The sequence below is a fragment of the Atheta coriaria genome, unplaced genomic scaffold, assembly GCF_025399875.1.
Source record: "Atheta coriaria isolate IRGN ID8LTWV9N9 unplaced genomic scaffold, Caltech_Dcor_3.1 hic_scaffold_4_pilon, whole genome shotgun sequence".
Classification (NCBI taxonomy): Eukaryota; Metazoa; Arthropoda; class Insecta; order Coleoptera; family Staphylinidae; genus Dalotia; species Dalotia coriaria.
In genome coordinates, this window is record NW_027045446.1 from 9504662 (window position 1) to 9527888 (window position 23227).

Sequence of the window (23227 nt, forward strand, 5' to 3'; positions counted from 1 at the left end):
GATCCAATTCAAATCAAATCTTAAGTTGAGAGCTTATTTCAACCGAAATCCAGCCGGTGGATTTCAGATTAAATATTTTTATATTTTAAAAAATGTTTTGAAAGAAAATTATAATAAAACTTTAGTAAGTAAGGTAATAAAACTTACCTGTCAATAGAAATGGCCATTAGAGAGAAGACGGATGCGCAGATGGACAAAGCCGCGATAAATTGCGTTATTTTGCAGTACAATTTACCAAATGGCCAATCAGCGTTCAGCATGTAGACGAAATTGAAGGTGACGTTTAGTGTCGAGACCATTGTGTCCGCTATTGAAAGATTTACTGTAAAAAACAAGTTTAATAATTTTCTTTCTCCAATTATTCAAGTTTTTATCGTACTGTAAAACTACGATAAAATGTCTGTCAAAGTATGAAAATATGATTTAAAAACTACGCAGTGCTTCATTAATAAATGTCTTAAAGTAATTATAAGCAGAAGTTAATTCAGTGTTGTTATTCAGTGCGCGTTTGGAGGAGACACTAGGGACACTTGAAAAACATTTGTTTTGGACTTGTTAATGTTCCTCAAACATTCGGGTTTATACAAGAAATAAAGGATTTTCTTGGGGTTAACGTATTGTTAATTTTAAGAAAATATTTTTATAAATAACTAAAAGTATTTTTTACAAAATCAATGAAAACCCCAAAAATTGTAAAATTGCAAATTGATAGTTTTAATAAGAAATTGTCCCGGAGGGAAATGTTATGAGGTAATATTGTAGTCCACTCCGTGACTAAAACCTGTGACTAAAGTACTTTAGTCACGACCTTGGCGGTGTGTGTTTAAAATACCAATTTTTGTGTCTCAAAACCGTGGAAAAACTGAAGCTTTCAAGATGGAAGTAAAAAGTGTATTAAGTATCCGCAAATAATATATTTCAGCATACGTCGGTAGAAATGAAAAAATAAAAAACAGCGAAACTAAAATATCAAATTTACTTTTCAACATTTTTAGGGCAATTTATTGAATTGCTTTCCAATAAAATACATACGTCTGCTTTCAATTATACAGATATATCTATAAAAATATTAAATGCACAAAATTGATCAAATATTCTGAAACCTACATAAATTAATACCCCGTTTTATTGCAAATGAAACGCAATATATTTTTTCCTTTTTCAAAAATCCCACTCTTAAAAAACTTGTAATATTCGTTCAAAATATCAAATATTTTTTCTTTTTAGAAGTTTACCATTACCATTATGTCCATATTGTTTCAGAAAATGTCGGTCACGTCCACATCGCCGCTCCGAAAACGTCGTCGCGAGTGTATCGCGAACGTTGATGCAATTACATCCGCCTCCCGCGGGCGCCGGCGGTTATTAAACGAGTTAAAAAGAACTTTAATCCTCGACAGGGCAACACGACCAAATACATAATATGCTCGTACCGATTGGCATCTCGGGTCTCGACTCCGCCGTTGCGGAAAATACGCTGCCGCGCACACAAACGAAGCGAGGGGAGAAAGAAAAAAGCGAAGCGCCAGCCACGCGCGGCACGGAATTTCGAAAATGGAAGTTGTAATGATATTAAATTGTGCAATTTTCGTTTCAAACAGGAAAAAAGTGAACGGGAAGTGAGTTGTAAAACGTGATCGCTGTCTACCGGAGCATTTAAACATTGATGGTATAAAATAAGAGTAAAAATCGAGGTTTTATAATAAAAATCGAAATAAATTATTATTTTATGATACGTATTTTAACACCTTGAGGAAAATTTATGTTTTAAAATTAAAATCTCATTCATATCTTTAATAATTTCAAATTTTTAAAGATTTTACCTTAGAAAATAGTTTTATCTTTTCCTCGGCTATTAAAAAAACTATAAAAACCGTGCACTTAAATTTTAATATGTAAATTAGCCGATAAATCATTTATTTATTAGAATTTTAATAAATTTTTTACTTTCATCTTTAAAACGCGGGTTTTTCACGGTTTAGAGACACAAAAATATATATTTTACACATGGACGGATCAAACCGTGAATAAAGTACTTTAGTCACGGGTTTTAATCACAGGGTGGAATTTGCGCCTGCGTATTTGCCTACGGTACAGCACAAAACCATTACTTCGAATTTTAAATGATTTTACTTTCGTTTATGAGAAAAATCAAAGTTTTTCTTTTCTCAACCATTAAAAAACTATAAAAACTGTATACTAAAACTTTAATACGCCAAATAACCAATAAATCACGTATTTAATAACATTTAAACAAATTTTTATTTCCATTTTTAAAAATCCACATTTTTATACCGATTAGACGAAAAATGTCGAATATAAAATTGGTAAAAATTTGTAACACAACACGATATTTATTTTTATTAAATTAAAAATAGAAATAAATATTTTAATTGATTTCGTGCAACCAATAAAACCAAATTTAATTAAATACGAGTTTGCATACCATCGACGGAAACTTTTAAATTAAATTAAAATTAATAATAAATTTTTTACTTACGTAGAAAATAGTTGAATACGGTCCTCATACGCTTGTGAGCAAGGACAATCCAGATGACGATTAAATTGCCGCCGGTAGCGACAATTACCATCCCCGCATACAGAATAGACCAATAAGCCTGTCTCCATAGCGGCAAAATAAATCGATTGCCTTCGTCCACTTCAACAAAGCAATCAATTACAATAGCATAAACATCATTGCACAATATCAATTTACAATTTACAAATTGTATACAAATCAGACCCAAAACAAAATAAAAACATACCTGTGTTATTCGTTGTGTTCGTCCCGTTCTCCATCGAATCCAATGTGAACAAGACGTTGGCGAACGGATCCAGGAGTGTCTCATTCATTTTTATTTAATTTCTTGATTTGAATTTACAAATAAATATTTGTTGTTTAAAGAGATGTTTATCGCTGCGTTGATGGCGGATGCGATTTACTCGAGTTGATAATCGCGGATAGCCGCGAGCGAGTCAATGCAACGAAGAGTGAATGTGAATGTGAATGTGATATCAATATCGCTGCGTTGGGACGCGCTGGACCAGAAGAGATCATTGTTTCCATTGCGCTCGCAAGCGTGATGAGTGTGATGGGGAACGTAACGAGCGCAGGGCAATTTTGAGATTGGGGATTTGTTTTGACGCATTGCCAAGGAGATTATATCTGAAACAAATTATTTAAGAGTTATTATAGAATAATAACGAGTCATTTTCAGTAAAATTTTAAAATTTAAATTTTGTAAATTTTAATTTTGCGGTGACTAAAGTACTTTAGTTACGGGCTTTAGTCATGAGCATGAAGCATGAAATATTAATTTCCTTTCATGTAATTTTTATAGATCTAATACACTGGCAGTCATTTGGCAACTTTTCAATTTAATGCAATAATGAGTAAATTACGTAATTTTTTTAAACTTTGAGGTTATATTTGGCATCGATACGATAGTGTATCAAAATTATGCGAATATTTATCTTACTGGCAAAAAAAATACATAAATTTTATTCTTATGAAATAAATTACTAAATTGAGAATTCGTTTGATAAAAATATTTAATTTTTCATTATGAAAATATTCCATTTTTTAATTAGTTTAATACGGTATTTATTTTGATAAAGGAGTATTTACTAGTACATACGAGTAGTTGCAAACAATTTTGCATAAACCAAGTTTATCAATATTCTTCCTATAGAAAGAAAATGCTTTCATATTTCCGGGGAATATCAATTGAATTGCAAAGATTGCAAAATTCTCATATTATATGATTTGGCTAGCGCTCAAATGCGAATGAAAGAGATAACTAGGCAATTTAAATATGTTCCTATAAAGTAACGAGTATTTTTACGGTTTGCACATGTTGAAAGTAGTACCAACTTACCAGGAAATACGGTATTATTACATATTTTATTCCACATATCATTAAAATGAACTTATACTCGTACTACTAAACCTTCATCAGGAAACATTTTTACGTTTTAAATCTGCTAATTATTATTTAAAACCATATTAGATATAATTTTTCTACTTCCACATTTAAAACATTTCTTTTTCCACGGTTTTTAGAGACAAAAAGTAGTACATTAAACACAGACCAGCAAGGCCATGCCTAAAGTACTTTAGTCACGGGCTTTAGTCACAGGGTGGAGCTTGCGCCTGCGCATTTGCCTACGGTGCAGCACAACGTAAACATCACGTGGCTAAACTTTGTTAAACACTCGATTGATTAAACGCTCGCTACGCTTGCTCTTAATCAATCTCGTGACTAAAACTACTGTTTAGTCACTTGATACTTAATATACTATTATTAAATACTAAAAAATCACTTCTTAATGACATATCAATCAGTACCCTCTGATTTTAAGCCATAAGTTATCCTCACCCAAACTTCAACAACTAAAAAAACTTAATCCGGATTACATCTCAACTTTTTTCTCCCATTCTGTCGGCTTTGAAAAGTTTAAGATTTGCACAAGTATGATTTTAAGCTCGGCGTAGAGAAGAAAATTCACTGTTCATTGATTCGGACAAAAATGTGCGCGACGCCTAATGTCGTTTGTAAGTTATCCCTGCGCAAAACTCTCGCTTCCAAACACATCCAATCTTTTCGCAGGCGCTCAAAGCCGTCGTCAGCGCCATCGAAATATTCGGAAATGTTTTTCGGACCCCTTCGAATAATTGCATTCCATTGCTACCGACGGCTGAATGTATGACGTTTAATTCCGCGTCATTTGTTGCAAAATTTAGGAGACAACAGCAATAAAAAACGGAAAAGAAGGAAGGAAGGAAAAATTCGACTTGAAAATATCGACTACAGATAACTAATTTAAAGAAAAGGAAAGGAATTGAATTTTATCACGTGGAAAATTATTTGATTGTTTTAAATTGATTCAGACGTAGTGATGTTGTTGAAAACTTCTGTTTTCGTCGGTTTCGACGTGTTTGGAAAGAGGTAGTTGCGTAAAACATTGAATTTGCATATCAAATCAGAATAGATATTGTTACCATCCGCCTAGTAGAGAAATATATTCATTGGTGGAGGGGAATCTAAAGTATACATTGAAAAATCTGAAGGTCAACAAATAAATTCTCCGATTTTTTCTAAAAACATAATTTTGTCATTTTTTCCACGGTTTTGAGAAAGAAAAAGTGGTACTTTATACATGGACGTGACTAAAGTACTTTAGTCACGGGGTTTAGTCACGAGGATAATTTTTTTTTAACTTTCTTTCACTAAAACAAAGTGAATTTCTAACGCAAACATAAAATTTTATAACTCTTCGTTTTCTTCAAACAGTAATTTTTAAATTTAATTGAAAACCAAACAATTAGCCACAGATGTTCCTCGTAATACTTTTGTATTACTTTGAATTTAGCTATGTTATTTCCTAACACACTTTTTTTACGCAGTGGTATCAATTCCATCAATTCAATGTTGTTGCGCTGAGTGCTGCGCAAATACGCGAAGGGCAATAAATGTAAATGACAAGCATTGTCACCTCGAAAACTATCGCCGGCGCGGCGCGTCCCTCGACGCCGCATTTTCCAGCCACAGCCACACAGCCACCGCCACCGCCCCGGCTCTTTCGTAATCGAATAATTCAATTTCATCCGTGGATCCGCCGATCCGCCAACGCGATTGAATACGAGCCGAATACGAATTCGAATTCGAATCCAACTAGGACTACGCATTCGCATTCGTGGAGTTAGGGATGACTCGTTCACTTTATTGTTCACTCGTTCGCTCATTCCGCTTTTCTTTTTTTTATTTCTGCGGTTGTGTGTCTGGACGCGTTGAATAGGTGGATAATAAGTTCAAGAATGGACGTTTTAGTGTTTCGGTATGTGGTGGAAATTGGAAGGCGAGACAACGAGGCAACGCACGAGGCGGAAGACGGAAAAAATACGCGCGCTGTATTTGAGTACAATCTGGCGAGTAGACAACTTTACCAGAAATGAAAGCAAGCAAATAGAATTGGAAGCAAAGGGAAAAAATATACGGGAAAAGGAATGCTGTGTCTATTGTTCTTCATTGTTGAGGAGGTTTCTTAGGATTTCGCTGCGAAAGAATCTTCTAGGGATAATTCAACAATGCGTCAAGTGAAATCTGTTAGAAACTAATCAAGAACAGACTTGTAAACAAATAAAATGCCTAGGCATTAAAGAAAAAAGAAAACAATACATTTTTTGGCATTCAGAATTAACTTAATTGAAAATAATGGTAAAATATTACTATACTGCCTTAATATTAAAATAAATATTTACGGCCTAGGCAGAAAAGTCTATAACTTCTCTATTTTTACTCATTTTTCAAATTTCTAATGAAAAAAAATTAAAATATTCACGAATAAACAACTTTTAGTAAAATCTTTACTTTACTGCCTTGATATTAAATTGAAAATTTATTGCCTAGGCAAAAAACTTAATAATTTTTCAATTTTTTCAAAATTTTCAATTTTTTAATGAAAAATTATTCGCAAATAAACAAACAGAATTGAGTTTTATAAACAAATATTAACACTGCACGCATGTACTTTTATTGTTTATACACAATTACTATAACATCGCCCCTAGAATATTGCATTCGAAACGCAGCGCGTCGAATAAAAGAAATGTCAACACATTTAACGTCGGCGTCCGGCGCGCGCTTTAATTGATTGGATGGGTTTCATGTCAACAGCGCAACGAATATTAAATGTCAACAGTCGGAAAAAGGACGCGCGCGCACAATTTTCTAAAATGACCCACAACCAACGTGCAAATAGAAATTCAGCGGCGCCCACGCAGTCGGATGTTGAATGTTTAATGCTTAGTGCGTCCATTATGCTTGGGGAGCTTCGGTCGGGCTTGTTGGTTTGTTGGCTTTGCGTAATAGGTCACTAGACAAAGGAAACTAATTTATTTGGCTCCAAAAACGATGGCAAATAGCGGCCGAAAAGTTGGTTTAAACAAGTTGATAATAGGGAAATCACGAAAGTTAGGTTAACTGATTGTTTTTCGTGGACGTTGACATGTTACAAAATGTTGCAAATTGTTTTTACTGGCATTGTGCTACAGTTTTGAGAATTTTAAAAAAATATTAGTTTTTACACAGTGGTACCAAAAGTGGTACTTTAAACACGGCCGTGACTAAAGTACTTTAGTCATGGGCTTTAGTCACGGGGTGGGGTTGTTGATGAAATCAAATACAGCGAAAAAACACAACCAAAAAATTGTTTTCTTTGGATTAATTTTTTTTAATTAAAATATTTTTCTATCTGATGAAATTTTTCATTTAAACCATCCACGAATACCCGTAGTTTACCACAAAAAAATTTCATCAAAATTGAACGAACCGTTTAAGAGTAATTCAATAACATACAACCGAACAAAAGATTTTCTATCTTAAAAGATAAAATACAAATTGTTTTCTTTGTGACCTTTTGAGAATAGATACAAACTGTGAATGATGCAGTTGACTGCATTTGACGGCGAATGAAGTTCGAAACAACAAATACATACAAATACCGTTGACAAATGAAAATCCGATTCTGCATGCGCCGATGACTGTGCAGAAACGCAACGTGCGACAGCGTTGCCCTCGGATAATAATATCCACACAATCCGCAAACGCATCGTGGCGTGCTGTGTGTGGGCTTTTCGCTCAGTTCCGCGCGCGCTGTGATTGAAAAGCTCACGGACTGTTTCTGGATGGCAAACAAGCGAGGGGACACCGCACGAACGCAATCCGCTCACAATGCAAACTAGCTCTGCACATGAGCGACTATGATATAATATTTGTAATGTGCATTTGTTATTTAATTAGGGTTAAAAGCGTGGACAATGCGCAATTTATTAGAATTTCGGTGGGATTTGCATGACGCGTGTGGGGAGATGTTATACTAACCATGATGGAATGGCTAAATGGTTCAAATGTTCTATTTTCGGCAACTGAGAGTAATTAATTTGGTGTTTTGTATCATTGAACAGCGCTGTTTGTTTATTTATTTGGGAGTGAAAGCAGTGATTAAAATAACGCTTCATTATGAATTAAAACCACAATTACAAAGGGTAATAATGATGACCATTGATTAAACTGAATGTTCGCTAGTGATTTATGATTAATTAAAATAAAATTACTAGTTTACTAATAATTAGTAATGAGAAATGGTAATAATACGCTTTAGCGCCCTCTCTGATTATATTATGCAACTATATTTACGACTAATATTTTATTTCCAATTTAACCTCAAATTTAACACCATTAAAATCAAAATATTCAAAATTTTAATTAATATTCTCATATTCAGGACAAAGATGAATACAATAAACTTTAAATAATTAAAATCTGTCCAACCGTTCTTGAGTTATACACGCTGTAACTAACTTTACTAAATTTTTTCTTATACCTGATAATTTACAAATTCTTCTAGATGTTTTCAGCTTGAATTCACCGACTATAATAACCTTCAGTGACGCTGCACTTCTGAGTCACATGAGCGCAATCACGCGACGTGTTGCAACGTCGCACGTTCTGATTGGCCCAACATGCACACGTGATGCCAGTCATCGTCACGCACGCACGTCCGACGCGTTAACTCTACCTATACACCCCCTGTTCCTTACGCTGTGGACTATTCCATTCTCACTATTTCACTCTACATTCTACGACTTCTCTTATTTGATGTTTCATTTAAGTTTTCAGTAGTTTCCCAACACGTCAGTTACTAACCAACTTTCTGCGAACTAATACTTTTAATTTCAAACCATTTATATCAGTGATTGAGTGGTTCGTAATGCAAGCGCATAAATAATGTGTGAAATTATTGCATTCGCCAAGTTTACCTGCAGTCATATTTGCTAAGTACTCGAGTTGTGAGAAGTTTGCAATGCTTCACGGTAATTCCGGGCATTTATCAGTGGTAAGATGTGGTATTTAATTCATGTGATAAATTTCTAGCTTTAAATAACATTTATTATTATTATTTTACTGTTTTAGAAAAGAAATGTTGAAAAATATCAAAAATATTTTGAATATTCTAAAGTGCTGCAACCCACTATACATTCTTTTCTTCAAATTCACAAACGTAAGAGAAGTTGCATAGTACAAGTAAGAGATCAAGCTGAATATAATGCACTTTTCGCCTGCGTGTCCGATCCGCTTTTCCGGAAGCACCGAACTCCCTCGAGGAAGAATGATGGGTTAAGCGCATTAAGCGCACGTTAAGCACATTAACGGTTTTAAGCTCAAGTATAAATTGCACCACAATACGTGTCCCATCCACGATGCGCAATGATCAAAGACACGAATTATTACTCAGAAATGTATCCAATTGTGGTTTCATGCTAATTCATGCACGAGTAATAACTTAATTAATCAGTAACCTAAAGGTATACTGCTATTCAACTGTTTCTTGATATTTCAATTTTCCAGCTGAAAGTGTATGCACAATGTATCATGCGATATGCATCCGGAACAATCATTACGCGGTACTTAAACAAATTAAAATTTACACCCTGTTTTGCATGTGCTGGCACAGGTAGCAGCTCTCGTTCGGTTAACTGGCGCACCGCCTACGCCTACGCCTGCACCAACGCTCATAAAATTGCCAGCACAACGTGGCCAACACCAACATAATTAACATAACTAATGGAAATTTATGAGTCAACTCCGGTGATGCAAAAAGAGAAGGTAAGTACCGATACATGCTGGATTTATGGCATGCAATTTTATTTATTCCTTGAATTCGTAATATTTGCGTGATTCAATGATAAATTAATAAATCACCGGATTGTATATTTATTTATCTATAATTTATTTCTATTGTCATGATTTATTATGCATTGTAATAGAAAGTACGTAGTATTTAAATATTTTACTATATTTAATTATAAAATAATAAAAATGTCTTTTAGGCAATAAAAGAAATAAAAAAGAGGAAAATATGGAAATATAGTAAATTAAACAGTTTGGCAACAATAAAATCCCATGAAAGCAAGATTGATGTGTTTGATCGACCGATTGACTCGTTAAGTCATCAAACCCGACGAAAAAAACTGCGTCGGATTGATTTATGATGCCCGCACGCACCCACGCATATGTGTGTTATCACTCCCTAATACACATCATTTCCGTATTCCGGAATTATTTTTCCATCTGATAGAATAAGAAAATATCATCTATTCAGATTCATACCAAAAATTTTCTCAAAATTTTCACATAATATATTGAAGCTTCATGTTTGTTACAAACTCTTCTTCCGACGGTTATATTTACGCTAAAGATAAGAATAATAATAAAAAGCAGTTTGAGCTTATTTGCTTCATGCTTGTCTTGCAAGTAAAGCTTGTTTAACGTTAAAAGGATTTGTTCTCGTTCAATTTTTTCAAACGTTATTCCGCGTTGCTCATAATATTCACTCTCGTCCCGTGAATCGTAAATACTCTTATATCCTCGCCGGGGTGAAACGTTTCGCTGACAATTCCCGCCGGAACGATTTTGCATTTTGTAGAAATCCAATAAATTCTGGCGCAGTGTTATATCATATCACAAATGTTTACATGTTTGTATTTTAGTCACAAACGTGTTTTTCATGTCAAATAAAAACTTGCTCATACATATTTAAAGAAAAAGTGAAAATATGAATTTTCACACTTTTCAATATCATTCACGCAGAGGAAAAAAAAAACAATTTAAATAATTTATAGTAAGTAAATAAAACTGGTTTTATTTTTATTTGGTATTGAGTGTATAGTGAATGGTAAGAAGATGGTTTTAATGCAAACTGTGCATAAATCTTGTATGCGTTGCTCAATGTAACAAATAAATGTATGCATTCTTTATGTGACGAAAATTATGTAACAGTTTCGAAATATTTATCTTTTGTGAGTATAAAAGATGAAAAAGTTAAATATTATCATCAGTTTGAGTTTGTTTAACCAAAAGTGTACAACAAAAATCGAAAAATGCGTTTTGCTTCTGTAAGATTACCAATAATTGTTATTATTTATATTATTTATACAAATAATGTTTTTTTTAAATTTTATTATAGATTTTTGTCATTTTATGACAATTGATTCATCCATGGATTAGGCCCTGTCCCTCAAGACTACTACGGCCCACCAAGATACCAGCCCCCACCACAAATCAACCAATGGAACACCTGGACCCCTCAACAACCTCAACAACCCCAACAACCTCAAATCATCCGTGTCCCCGTTCAAGTCCCCCAACCATACCCAGTCTACGTCGAAAAGAAAGTACCTGTACACATTCGTGTACCAGTACCACAACCCTACCCTGTTCATGTAACAAAAGAAGTGAAAGTACCTGTGCAGGTACGTGTCCCCCAACCGTATCCCGTACAAGTCGAAAGGAAAGTTCCGGTACGTGTAGAAGTACCAGTACGTGTCCCAGTTTACGTCCGACAGCCATACCCGGTGAGAGTAGAGGTACCAGTGACTAGGAACGTACCGTACCCTGTTCAAGTCATCAAAGAAGTGAAGGTACCCGTGCATGTACCACAACCACAACCGTATCCAGTGCATGTTACAAAAGAAGTAAGAGTACCAGTTGAGGTTAAGGTACCTGTAAGAGTGGAGGTACCCAAGCCGTATCCTGTGCAAGTAAAGGTTGAAGTACCAAAACCATACCCGGTTTATATCAGGGTACCGCAACAACCGGAGAGGCCACAGATTCCGGATAGTTATTATCGTCGTGAACAGGTTAAGGACACCTATGGTCAACCTGGATTTATCCCTGGACAACCATTAAATTATTATTAATTTATTTATGTTCATGCTTATTTATGCATTTTTTAAATAAATAAATAATAACTTAAAATGTTTAGTTTTATTTTAGACTTTTGACCGCGACTTCGTCCCGGTAGTGTTTAATAAAAATGTAATTTGTTTTACTCTCTTGTTCAAGGCATAGTATGAGTTAATTCTATGAATAAGATTCGCAATTTTATTTTAAACAAATTAATTATATAAAGAATTACTAATAATGCACTTTAACACGCCATCTCGGATTCAACTATTTAACTATAACTACGATTGATTCTCAATGCCAACTTTTATCTTATAGAAAAAGGCTGTTTTTAGAGTTTTCCCGGCAATTATTCAAATTTTTCTCGCTGTAAGAACCATCCTTAGACTTTAACAAACATTAAAAAAGAACTTGGCCAAATTAGTCTACGCGTTGATGAGTTATGCGCTTACCAACAGACTTTACGATTCATTTTTATATTATACATGAAGTTATGATATATTGTGCAACAGCGCCACCTTTGATTGAATAACAATATCAATGTGTTTGTTTTCGAAATTAAATTACACAGAACTAAACGTTAGCGTTACGCGAGTGCAAGTGTGATTAATTAAAGTTAATTTCTAATTTAAGTTTGCGCACGCTGCGAAATTCGTTCGTTTTCCACGCGCGCCGCGCCGCGCCGCATGTAAAACGGCGGAAAACATTTGTGTGTGCTTTTGAACTCACTGTTTGTGAGTTGCAATTTAATCAACGTGTGCTGCAAAGTGTACGCAAACCACTTGAAACACGCTTGAAGGTAGTCGGCTCTCTTACAGCACCACTCGACACAATCAAACAATTTGCGTGCGCGAACGTCATTGCCAGCGCGCGTGCAAATCACGAAATATTTCGCGATAACGAGATACAGATAATGGAAGATAATGGAGAACATTATATCATTAGTGGATGGGATGTTTCTTTTGTTTTTAATTAGCCAAATGTTGCGGGTTCCTTGACCTGATTAGATTAATATAATAGGGCACAGATTGTAGTTGGGTAAATATTTTGTGCAGTATTTTGATCAAAAAGAACAAAGTGTTAGTTACAACATTTATAACTCAAGAACGGATTGATAGATTTTGATGATTTATGATTTATAGGATACTTTTTGACTTAGAAAAAAGAATAATTATTAAAATATTCAAAATTATGATGTACAGGGTGTAAAATAAGCGTTGAAAGTTGATATGTCCATTTAATCATAGTTATAGTTGAATATTTGCCTCCCAGATGGCGCAAAAGTGCATTATTAGCTTTTATTATTTTTTAAAACAAAATTGCAAATTTTATATTGAAATTTCCACACTTATGTAATATATTTGGCAAGTAGCGCCATCTAACGAGTGTTTCTTTAAATAAAACATTTTAATTGAATGTAAGCACCGTAATGAACCCGCAAACGTAGATTCAGCGCAAGATACTAATGAGGCAAAAATGAAACATTTTAATGAGTTAAAATTAAATACTTTTAGCAAATACTCAAAACTTCCTAATTTTTACCCCAAAATGTTTTGTTTTATATTTTCTAAAATATTTATAAACCCTAATATTGTTAGAAACTGTAATTTTTGTTTACAAAACTTTTCACAGCTTTCAATACTTTTTCTAACTTTTACCGTTAAACTTTTATATTTTGCTTTATCAAGAAAAGATTTACGTCACTGCAGCAGAGCTTTCGATGCAGGACGTGGCTAATTCACTACATTCTGGCAAATACCAACAAAACAAACAAAAAACTCAAAGCTCCGTCTCGGGAGACTTCAGAAAACCTAAAACTAAACGTGTGTTACTAAAACACGTAAGTATTTTCAAGCTTACGTAAGCTTAAAATGCCAATGAGATGCTGGTTTGTAAAGTAATAGACTTTGAAATTCACTTTAAAACCGGAAGTAAATATTTAAGCACTTTTCAAGTCGCAAAGTAATTGAAAACGTTTGAAAATGCAAAACTACATTTAGTTTTATTGCTGCTGTGTGCGCATTTGAGGAGATATAATTTATTTAAAAGTCGTCGAGTATCCATTTTGGGATCAATTTATGCACGTCATATTTTATTGATGAATTGGTGTCAAGTCCCATTTGCGCCTTCCGGAGAAAACCTACGCGTGAGACGTGCCCGGAAAGTATGCAGGCACTTAAAATATGCGACAACAAATTCCCGGAATAAAATAGATAACAGTTACCATTACGAACTAGTATGGCACGTGCATATTGTGAACATGTGAAAAATTCAAATTCCAAAACTTGCATTCTTGCATAAATATTTTCCTGTAATTCCTTTACTTTATATGTTTGAGACATTTACGTTAACTCCAACATAAGTTATATCTATAATATAAAACGAATCGCAAAATCTGTTGGTAAGCGCATAACTCAACAACGCTTTGACCAATTTGGCCAATTCTTTTTAAAAAGTTTGTTAAAGTCCAAGGTTGATTTTACGACGAGAAAATTTTAAATAATTGACAGGAAAACCCTAAAAACAGCACTATTCTATATGAAAAAGTTGGCAATGAGTTTCAATCATAGTTATAGTTAAATAGTTGAATCCAAGATGACGCGCTGAAGTGCATTATTAGCAATCCCTACTAATATTATAAATGCGAAAGTCCTGATGTTTGTTACACTTTCACGCAAAAACTACTTAACCGATCATCATGAAAATTTGTACACATATTCTTAGTGGTCCCCGAATGGTTATAGGCTACTTTTTATTTAGTAAAAAATTATTTTTAAATAAAATAAAGAAATCGTTTAGCCAATAATACCTCTGCATCTGGCTATTTGACTACTTTAACGCCATCTAGCATTCCAGCAATGAAGCTCAAACCTAAGTACTATAGTACCATCACACTGTATTATCACACTGTATTACCGACAGCTACGTCAACATCAAATCCAATTGACTACACTATGGAGACTGTACACTATACTTCCATAGACTATACTTTCAGCCATTTTAAACTTCCCGCCATTCTACTTCATTGTTACTTCTTCTGTGACTACAGACGCGTACGGAAGCAACTTCATTATTTTAGATATTCGCGAGCGAAGCCGCGGGTTAAAGCTAGTTCTTTATATAATTAATTTCTTTAAAATAAAATTGCGAATCTTATTGATAGAATTGACACATACTATGTCTAGAACAAGAGATAAAAACGAATTGCATTTTTATTAAACACTACCGAGACAAAGTCGAGGGCAAAAGCTAGTTTTTAATAAATGCAAATCTTTTGTTTTGTTTTATTTTATTGTAAATCCGCACAAATACTTAAAACGTACTGAAGTGTTAAGTCTCACATAATTTCCACCACTTAGTATCACTTTGCATTACTTTGCATCACGTTTCCGCAGTGAGCAGCCGGCACACGCATCTCGTTAAACCGAGCATCTTCAACGGCGATTTTCGGGTGTCGGCTGTTGGGGGTGCCTAAGACGCGTTTTCTAATGCGATTTGAATAATGCCGTCAAACCAAACTTGCGCGCAAATCGTGCCCGCTGCCATTACACTGGATTTTCGCTCACTAAAGCTTTGTGTTTGTTACTTTTCCAGCAGAGTCTCGCCAGACTCTAACACAATTAATACCATTAAGAATAATGCAGTGCACAAAGACGCGTCAATAATTTAATTTAATCTACAAATTGAAACAGAATAGACAATTTTACACAAACATAACCTCAACGTCTTAATCCAATGGAAAGTTTATCGTAGGAGTATAATATAATAGCTGCGAGGTGTATCTTACAACTCAATATCTTATCGGGAAAGTTTCGGCGCCACATTTGAGGCTGAAGAGTTGAGGTTATGTGGGTTTACGTTATCGCATCCGATACAGGCGGGAGGCCGGAAACATGGATGTCTGTGTCAATATACACAATATACCACAGGATACTGTAGTATATTGTATCAAAGTTTACATTTTATGCTATAATTAGGCCATTCGACATCATACAAGTATATGAAATCAATAATTATCTTTCACAGGAAAATACTCGTACAATAGAATTTATGGGATGATAAAATTTTATTGTCTTGTAATTAATTCCATGTCAAACACAATTCAGTTTACTTTGCCATTTCTATACATTAATCCACCGTAATATTTTGGCACGGTTTTGAGACACAAAAGTGATATTTTATACTTAGACTGCCAAAACCGTGACTAAAGTGCTTTAGTCACGGGTTTTAGTCACGGGGTTACATTTTCCAGTATTTTGCGAGTGAATGTCGAAGATTTAAAATAAAAATTACAACAAATACTTCAACCAATTTTCATCTCTTTTTAACACCCTGTATAATATAATTTGTAGTATTTTGATACTTATTCTCCTTTTCCACACCAAGATAAATCTAACATATTATTACTAATAGGAAGTTTAAAAACCCTGTCTCACAAATAACTTTAAAGTCGCGATGCGCATTTCGAAGGCTAAGCCTTCCTCTTCAGGCGAAGGAATTATAAAACTGAACTAAAATTGCGTCTAATCCTAATTTACCTAAAATTCTTAATCCCTGTTTAATCCTTTACCCCACTCCTAAAATGTTTTCCTAATAAAACCTATAAATTCATAATACCTAATTAATCTTTTACCCCACTCCTAGCAAAAATATTGCAGTAAAATCTATTTCCAAGTATTCGACAACTAGGTATTTTTGAAAAATATTAAACAATTAACTCAAATAAACTTGAACTCAAATAAACTCGTTTCAAGTTTATTTGAGTTAATTGTTTAATATTTTCAAAAATACCTAGTTGTCGAATACTTGGAAATAGATTTTACTGCAATATTTTTGCTAGGAGTGGGGTAAAAGATTAATTAGGTATTATGAATTTATAGGTTTTATTAGGAAAACATTTTAGGAGTGGGGTAAAGGATTAAACAGGGATTAAGAATTTTAGGTAAATTAGGATTAGACGCAATTTTAGTTCAGTTTTATAATTCCTTCGCCTGAAGAGGAAGGCTTAGCCTTCGAAATGCGCATCGCGACTTTAAAGTTATTTGTGAGACGGGGTTTTTAAACTTCCTATTAGTATTTGTTTACTCACAGTGCATCAAGTAGTGTAAATCTAACATATTATTGATCATCAATATGTGCTTATTCTTTCTTGAGTTATAAACGTTTTAACTAACAAAACTTTGTTTTATAAATACTAGTATAAACTAACACAATTACTTTGCTTCTATTACTATTATTTTATTACTCTCCGAATTATTCCATACCTTTATGCAAATATAATAAAATATGCAAGCCAATAGATAAAGTACAAAAATGTATTGAACTCCTACACGTTCCAAAATAGATTCAACGTGTGTCCGCGCTAAAAAATGCAAATAAAACCCCTGCTGCTGGCCATGAAAGCGTGTAACATGCATTCTGATTTTGCGATTTTTCCCCGACGCTTCCTCACTCTTTTATGCCATCCGTTCGGTTCGGATTTGCCTCTCGTGACTGAACAGTCAACAATGCACTCACACTACTCGTGTGTGTATGTCCACGCGTCCTGCTGGATCCAGACCATCGGACAATATGCTTGGTCGAGATCGAGTTCGACATATGAATGCAAATATCATTTTCTTTTGCATGAAAACATACAGTGTGGATGCGGATATAAAACTCGCAACCTTTTTATACTTTACTACTTTTAGATTTTATATATATTATGAAAAAGTACTTAAAAAGTTTAGTACCGCATCCACGCTGCAAGAATAAATTATTTGAGTTAAGTAGTACGCGCTGGGTTTGTGAAGCATAGTGTAGTCGAATTGCTGACTGAATTTTGTATCTTACCACGAAGGGTTGTTTGGAGTAAAATTAATGTACGCTCCGGCGGATTTCCCAAGTGTTTAAATACGGGAAGCTGGAAAACCTAAACCGCTTAAATATTACGAATTATGCCCCAGAGTTTGAAAATTCGGAATGAAAACTTTCTTAGAATAATATTATAAATGCCATAACTAACAAACAACAGGCACGTAAAGAAAAAGGAAATTTATCTTCGTATTTTTGACATTTTTGACGTTTGGATATTGGTCATAAATGCCAATAAACATCTCGGTAGATAAAAGCAATAATCGCAAAAGTTAAACGTTTCACGCACAAAAGTGGTGCGTAGAGGGTCGAGAAATAGTCGTGGAAAACACGCTCGTTATGCGATGCCACGTTTACCAAGCTGCGGAAAGCAATAAAAGCATAAAACGAAGGAAATCTTGTCAAAAAATGTCTACGGATGAAGTATCAGGCAAAAACACATTTCACTAACGTAAAAATCAAATAAAATAGTTTTTCTTTTATCAAACATTAATTCCACGACTTTATACGCAAAATTTTTAATAAAATTCTTAATTTTAATGTAATTATTAAATAAAAATGCAATCCATGCATTTTATTGCCATTTAGGTTTGAATTATGTAACTATAACTATGATTAAATTCATAGTAAGTTTCATCCCTTATTTAACACCCTTAAAGTTGTAATTTTCCTACCAAACCTCACAAGATTACTCTCTAGACTAATTTTAAACTTGCCTGAAAATTTTATCAAAATAACTCCAACCGTTTGGAAATAAAATGAAGTAAAGTAAAAATTATAATTTTAAACATAATTTCATCACGAATAATTCAACATTTTTCACTTTCTATACGATGACTAGACGAAAATTATTCTGCCCTAGTTTTAATCTGAATAAATTCATACGAAATGCAGTTAAATTTCTTCAGATGACTCTTGTAAGTTTCGTTAAACTTGTGAATAATCTCGCGCACGCTTTTGATGTAATCGTAATTTACAAGTGTTTTACATATCATTCGCTCATTCGCGCATTCGCAAGAGCGCAATCTGAGAATACTCGTACCTACGAGAGAAAAAAAGACGATCCACGCCGCGTGTCGTGACGAAAAATGCAAATGTCGGCGTTCGTCGTCCGAGATTTGAATAATTCACATCGGACACGCCCGACGGATCATCTTACTTTCCTCTCACTGAATTATAAAACTTATAAAAACTTAGAAAACCAAGATGAAATGAATATTTAAATACTCGTAAACTTAATAAACTAAATCGTAAATTTAAAGATCTAATCGTACAAGGTCTAGACGGTTGACAATTTATTAGATTTTAACTACTTTTTATGGTTAGATAATCGAAAAGATTTATTCTTTTTATGTACTTGATTGTATCTAGTTTTAGTTAGTTTTAAAAATAATAATTTTTATTTAAGTAAATGCGCAGACGCAAGCTCCACCCCGTGACTAATGCCAGTGACTAAAGTACTTTAATCACAGAATTAACCATCCGTGTATAAATTACCACATTTTGTGTCTTAAAATCGTAGAAAAGCGCGGAAAAATTGGTGCTTTAATAGTAGAAGTAAAAAAATAACTTTTGTTAGTTTCTTTTGAATAAATCATAAACGGTTATAATAATAATAAAAATTGTTTCACTTTTTAATTCTAAATAAATTTCTTTATAAAATCACAAAAAGATTTTGTTGTTAAATGGCTCCAACAAAAAGTTATTGACAAATAAAGATAAATTGTATCCAAAACAAGAAATTAAATAGTTATTAATAAATCATTAATATTATTTGATTCATAATTTAATCCTACCTAAAAATATTATTATTATAATTTGATTAGTTTATGAATAATTAATAACTGTTTCTCCGCGCCTATTACAACACCATTCAAACATTAAATCACTAATTCTACTAAAACTATTAAAATATTCTTTCTGCGTTTAGCAATGAATAAATTTACATTCAATTAACATTAAACTCATATTCAAGTTTTTAACCAACTGTCCAGTTTCGACTGCTTAATTGATGGTAATGATAGTTATGTTGATTTAACTAATTTATCTCTAGCTCCTGGTGTTGTCTTTAATTCTCCCTTTTAGTTTTGAGCTGGAATGCGAATGAGAGAACAGGCGGCTGTTCAACGGCTCATAATTCGTGTTCGTTCGCATTATTCGTATTCATCACGCTGTCCGTCGGCGCTTTTTCCAATAAAGGATGTAAGCGAGCAGCGAGAGAAAATACCAGCGGATACCTGCGAATTCGATGTGATGCATGTCCGTGGGGAACAATTACGCACGTGGAATTATTACAGACACGGCACACAACTGGGTAATTCCAGCACGTTTGGAATATAGAATGGAAATTGACTGCATAATGTGTAATATGTAATGTAAACTGAGAGAAAAAGTTAAAAGTTGAAATGAATCAGAAATTGTTTGAACTTTGAGTATTTTTTATAATTAAAACAAAACTAGTCATGATTAAAACTTATTATTGATATAAATGATAAAATTTTAAAATATTGAATAGGAAAATTAATTATTTTAAGTTTTAGGATTTTTGGGAAATTTAAAAATAACATGACTAAACTAATAACATAAATGTGAATGTCGGTTTGTTTGTTTGTTTGTGCGGCTTTCCCGCAAAACCACAGAAGCAATTTTAATAAATTTTGGCATAAAGTTAGTTTAGACCGAGGAAAAGCAAATAGACTACTGTTTGTCCCAAAAATATAACATACAGCGTGTAAAATAAGGCATAAAAGTTAAATTCACGTTAAAATGTCAAAAACATAATTTTTCCATAAATACGCACTAAAACTACTAAAAAATAACTAAATATAACCTATAAGTGTGATTTATGACTAAATCAACCATCTAAATCGAAATCCCATTAGAAATAAACAATTACCAATTATTACAAATTCCCTCCGAATAAAACCGATCACGCAACACGCTTGAACCGCTTGAAAGCTTTGAAAGCACTGTTTGCCGCATGCCCGCATAGTGCAGACGTTCTATTGCGGACAATAACGGATATAATTAATTGGAAAAGCCGAGGCGCGGGCGAGACCATGCGCCGAGAGCCGCCGCAGGACTCTCGCACAGGACACTCCCACGACTTGCCATCTGGCGTGCCGCATCCTTTAATGCCGCGATTGCAAGGCGATTATTTTCATGAATTTATGTGCCAACCCTATCCGGCCGAGCCCCGCACGAAGACGAATACAATGGATCTATTCACTTGCAGGTAGTGGCGTCGACTTACTCGCAAGAAAGTAATGAATTAAGTCATTAATCATCAAGTGTCGATAAAAATAATAATTTAGGGTTAATTTCTGGCGTAAAAGTATGAAATTTGAAGCGGTATCTATTGGAAAATAGCTGGGCAGCAAAATATTCAGTTTTATTAAAAAAATCGTTTTATGAATTATTAACTGAATTTAAAATTTTTTATTGAAAACTAAATTTTTACTCTTTAAAAATATTTTTCTAATTTAACCTGTAAAGCGCGAGTTTTTCACGGTTTTGAGGCATAAAAGTACTACTTTAAACACAGCCGTGACTAAAGTACTTTAGTCACGAGCTTTAATTACGGGGTGGAGCTACTAGTAGCAAAATAATGTCAAATTAATTCAATTTTTTCATTTTTCCCCAAAATTTTCAAAAATCAAGAAAAACCAATTAAAACGTTTTCAAAAACACAAAAATAAAAATACCATAAAATATTTTATAATTACTCACCCTTTAAACTCCTCTTTATCTCCTTGCAGCTTCTAAAATCAAAGAAATGAAATATTAAAACGTGTTTTCATGATTGTGTGATTGTGTGGTACAAATTCATTGCGATTATGAATATGCGGGCGAGAAACGATAATAGCCCAACCGTAATAAGGGTTTAATTAAATCTTAATGCGTAGGTGACTGAGGTCTGACTAGGGTTGCAAGTTGAGACCATGAGCCCAAGTCGAGTGAAGAATCCTTCGTGTACTTTGTGTCCTCTACGTTTCAGTCCTATCTAAACGCGCGCACACAGCCGCCTAGTCGCCACATGCGTGATTTACTTAGCAACAGCCTACGAGTCTACGGCTGGAATTAATTGCATTTACCCGCCGAGCTAACAATTACATGTTTCTGACTAGTAAATTACATTTGTTCAAGGGAAATTGATTTGAAAATGATTAAAATTTAAGGTTTCCACGAAATAATTGTAAGAACACGGAGAAAAACATTTTTAGATGAAAGTTTGGCTCAGTAACAATAGAATAAAAATTAAATTAATAAAATTTAATTAAAAACAGAGGAGATATATGTATTTAAACAAGAAAAACGTAAAATTGATTTTTTGTTAATAATTAACATTCTATCACCCATAAAGTAATAATTTTTCTTTTATTTAATAGTTTTTACTTAAAAATGTAAAAAATCAAACTGTTTCCGTTTTTCTCTGCAATTAAAGAAAAAATCCAAACAAAACCACCGAGGTTAAAGTCTCGATAGAGTGCAACTTAATGAAGTAGTTTAAATGCATTGAGACTAAATTATGCACGCGTTTGAGAGTCTCTAAAGTGACCACCGTTTTCAATTAGTCACTTCTGCCATTGCATTGCTTCCCATTGCATGACAAAAGCAAGCAACCAGCACTACAAAGAAAAACCTCGCGTCTAACAGAAACAAATATTTACTTTACAAGTTTAGTTCAAGTTTACCCGTCTAGACTAATATATTTTCATCTTATCTTGTATCTCCTGCTATAAATGGCAACATGCTTTGTGGTTTGCATATTTTATAACCTCACATAATTTTACCATTCATCATAACCTCAAAATGTACAAAATCACACATGTTATTAGGCATATGAAGGTTTATATTGCGTTGAATTGTGTTTTAATATAAGATTAATGCGATGTGTCTGATGTGTGTACACGCTGGCGAATTTAATAAGCGCAGTGTAATGATTTATTAATAATACGATGCCCGTCTAAAGTTGCCGGGCTAAACTCGATGTACGACAAAAGTTTCGACCGCAATGTGAGCGTTATACTCTCGAAATTTATCGCATAAAATCCCTCAACGTGAATGCGGGTTAAAGTTCGATGTTTCGTTAACAAGTTTGTGAAATATGTGTGAAAATGCGAACATTTAAGATGTATCAACAGACGAAAAAATCCTAACCTACAAAAGTGTCAAATAAAAAGTTAGGATTGAATTTTTAAAAGTTTAAGTGGATTTATATCAGAAAAGGCTGAAATGTATATTAAACATATATTATTAAGAAAAACTTACTGTTTTCAGAAGTGTATCACAACAAACACTATTTAAATTTATATTTGAATGAGTTGAGTTTTAAGATTTGTGAAAGTTGTGCGCGGCGCGGAGACTTGACCAGCGTCAGTTGGAATAGTTCACTTCGAGGGGAGTAAAGTAGATACAGCGCCAGATGCGGCGTTTTTATGTACTACTAGTTACTGTATTTTTCATTAAAGAAAAGAAGATGGCATTGCGTACGAGTATAAAGTTAATTCAAAATAAATAAATTAATTATTTTTAAAGCTAATTTTAGGTAGGCTACCTTGTTTGGTATTATTTTAGAAGCGGTGGGGGTGATAGAAAGGGCCGGCTAAGAGTACGGCACGTACTTA

At 33.7% G+C, this 23227-nt stretch overlaps 2 protein-coding genes across 6 annotated transcripts in view; one reads left to right on the plus strand and one right to left on the minus strand.

Annotated features, from left to right (window-relative positions):
* LOC135790975 (tachykinin-like peptides receptor 99D) overlaps window positions 1–23227 on the minus strand; it is a 56756-nt gene that overhangs the window by 9013 nt on the left and 24516 nt on the right. For 4 of the 5 annotated variants that reach the window (XR_010547882.1, XM_065301278.1, XM_065301275.1 and 1 more), the window contains exons 2-5: window positions 21330–21361; window positions 2766–3166; window positions 2501–2659; window positions 148–322 (exon numbers count right to left, since the gene is read on the minus strand). Coding sequence is in view for 4 of the 5 variants with exons in the window: in XM_065301278.1 (XP_065157350.1) it covers window positions 148–322; window positions 2501–2659; window positions 2766–2853 (422 nt within the window). In the remaining variant the exon portion in view is untranslated. Of the gene's footprint in view, window positions 1–147; window positions 323–2500; window positions 2660–2765; window positions 3167–21329; window positions 21362–22871; window positions 22967–23227 lie in introns of those variants that run through there. The other variant, XM_065301277.1, reaches the window with a different exon arrangement.
* LOC135790888 (uncharacterized) lies at window positions 7885–11769 on the plus strand. Its single transcript, XM_065301173.1, has 2 exons — window positions 7885–7933; window positions 11070–11769. Exons 1-2 carry the CDS (start codon window positions 7885–7887, stop codon window positions 11759–11761), a joined length of 741 nt encoding a protein of 246 aa, XP_065157245.1. The 3' UTR covers window positions 11762–11769.